Source organism: Charadrius vociferus, unplaced genomic scaffold, assembly GCF_000708025.1.
Source record: "Charadrius vociferus isolate BGI_N301 unplaced genomic scaffold, ASM70802v2 scaffold459, whole genome shotgun sequence".
Lineage (NCBI taxonomy): Eukaryota > Metazoa > Chordata > Aves > Charadriiformes > Charadriidae > Charadrius > Charadrius vociferus.
This window is the reverse complement of record NW_009650249.1, coordinates 2,198,851-2,201,181: the sequence shown is the minus strand read 5'-3', so window position 1 is coordinate 2,201,181 and position 2,331 is coordinate 2,198,851. Positions and strand designations below refer to the sequence as shown.

Here is a 2,331-nt window from a genome sequence, read left to right as displayed (position 1 = left end):
TTAGCAAGCTGAATTTTTTTTTTTTTAATATATTTATAAACAGCGTTAAATGCATCATTTGTGCCGTTCAACTAAAATTCAAACCTCTCGCCGACTTTCGACTAAAAGGAGAAAAAACAGGTATTTGCAAAAAAGTTGCCTGTGAGGCAGATGAATTAAAAACTTTTTTTTTTGTTGGTTTTTTTTTGTTTTGTTTTGTTTTTTTGTTTGTCTTCAAACCAACCACCCTGAAAGTTTCCACATTTGGAATATAGATACAACAGTGAACAAAAATGTGGCCTTCCATGTACATTTTGATACCTATGTACAAGTATTCTATACACCAGTAAAACAGCAGGGCAATTAGTTAATTAAAAAAAATAATTAGTACATGTTATGCATAATAAAATTAAAGAAATTTACAAAGGCTTTTTCTTTCTTGGTTTGTTTTTTTTTTGTTGTTTTGTTTCGGTTTTAAGCGGTTTAGCAACCATAAAACGTTTTCTAACTGTATACTGGAATAGTGGGGGTTGCTGGTTGTGGGTGCCGCGGGGGCAGCGAGCGCCTCCCCACCTCGCTGCTTCAGATGATGCCGTTGGGGGGTCCGCAGATGGGGCCCAGGTCCACCCCGTTCTTCATGTAGTACTTCTCCAGCTTGGCCAAGATGTGTTTGCCGTAGGTGTATTTACGCAGGGTAGCGATGTGAGGCCGGATCTAGGGGATTAAAAGAAAAGGGAGTGAAGTTCAGGAATCTGAATTATGGTCACGTCAATCCCGAGCGAGCTCCGGCTACCGCATGGTCAGAGCGCCAGCCACCGGCAGGAGACCACAAAAATGCCTGAAATATTAGAGTGCCATTTGCTGTAATCCCCTCAATTACTCTGTGTCACAGAATCACAGGGTGGTTTGGGTTGGAAGGGACCTTGAAGATCACACAGTGCCCTGGGCAGGGACACCTCCCCCCAGCCCAGGTTGCTCCAAGCCCCGTCCAACCTGGCCTTGAACACCTCCAGGGATGGGGCAGCCACAGCTTCTCGGGGCAACCTGCCCCAGGGGCTCACCACCCTCAGAGTGAAATTTTTTCTTCCTCATATCTCATCTCAATCCCCCCTCTTCCAGTTTGAAGCCATTCCCCCTCGTCCCATCACTCCATGCCCATGTCACAAGTCCCTCCCCAGCTCTCCTGGAGCCCCTTTAGGCACTGGAAGGGGCTCTGAGGTCTCCCCTTTTTCGCCTTCTCTTCTCCAGGCTGAACCCCCCCACCTCTCCCAGCCTGTCCTCCCAGCAGAGGGGCTCCAGCCCTCCCAGCATCTCCGGGGCCTCCTCTGGCCCCGCTCCAACAGCTCCGTGTCCTTCTGCTGGTGGGACCCCCCGAGCTGGAGGCAGCACTGCAGGGGGGGCTCCCCCGAGCGCAGCAGAGGGGCACAATCCCCTCCATCGAGTCAAGTTAATGTTCCATCAGTCACTGGTGTTATTTTCAGGAGGAACTTCTGCTCAAGCAGGTGGCATCGTCTTGAGCCATGCTACTGGAATCCAGCTGGGCGCCAGCGTGTGGACAGATCCAGGGCTTTGTCCCCAGGCTGGGGAGACACGACTGCCGGGTGCTCCAGCTCCCCACGGGTGTGCTCGGACCCTGTCCTCAGCCCAGGGACAAACCCACTACGGCAGAAAAGGCATCAGAAGGCTCTAGTGGGGCTGAGCAGCTTTGGCTGGACAGGAGCAGGGTCTCCTGCCTCCTTCCAGGCTGAACCTCACCACACTGCGAACAGCCGGAAAGGCACTGGTGTGGCCTCCAGCCGTTTGCTGGGGAGAGCTACTGGAGAGGCCTGCAGCGTTCCTGGGCCGAAGAGCGGTTTCATTTCTGAGCCGGAAAATTCAAACAGTTATTTCGAGCCGAGAAGGGCTCTGTGGAAACAACGCTACTTTCACTGTTCCAGTGACTTCACTAAGTCACTTCCCGTGTCATCACCGCAATGACTGGTGTCAGTGCAAAGCCACCTGTGCCACCAGAGCACCCCAACGAGGGAAGCGTTTTCCTTGCAGGAACATCCTTACACTGCTGAAGTTTTCCCGGACAGTTTCAGAGGAAGGACACACACCAGCAATTCATTCAACCAGGCCAAGGGCAGGTCCTACAGCTGGGTCGGGGCGATCCCAAGCACAACTCCAGGCTGGGTGAAGAATGGATTGAGAACAGCCCTGAGGAGAAGGCCCTGGGGGTGCTGAGTGCCGAGAGGCTCAACGTGAGCCGGCAGTGTGCGATGGCAGCCCAGAAGGACAACCCCATCCCGGGCTGCATCAGGAGTGGGGCCAGCAGGGCGAGGGGGGATTGTGCCCCTCTGCTGCGCTCTG

The 2,331-nt window shown here is 52.9% G+C and overlaps 1 protein-coding gene across 1 annotated transcript in view; it reads right to left on the bottom strand.

The window, feature by feature from the left end:
• Nucleotides 1–200: 200 nt before the first annotated feature.
• PUM1 (pumilio RNA-binding family member 1) overlaps nt 201–2,331 on the bottom strand; it is a 79,349-nt gene continuing 77,218 nt past the window's right edge. The window contains 1 exon segment of the mRNA XM_009893006.1: nt 201–693. Coding sequence (XP_009891308.1) covers nt 562–693 — 132 coding nt within the window. The 3' untranslated portion in view covers nt 201–561.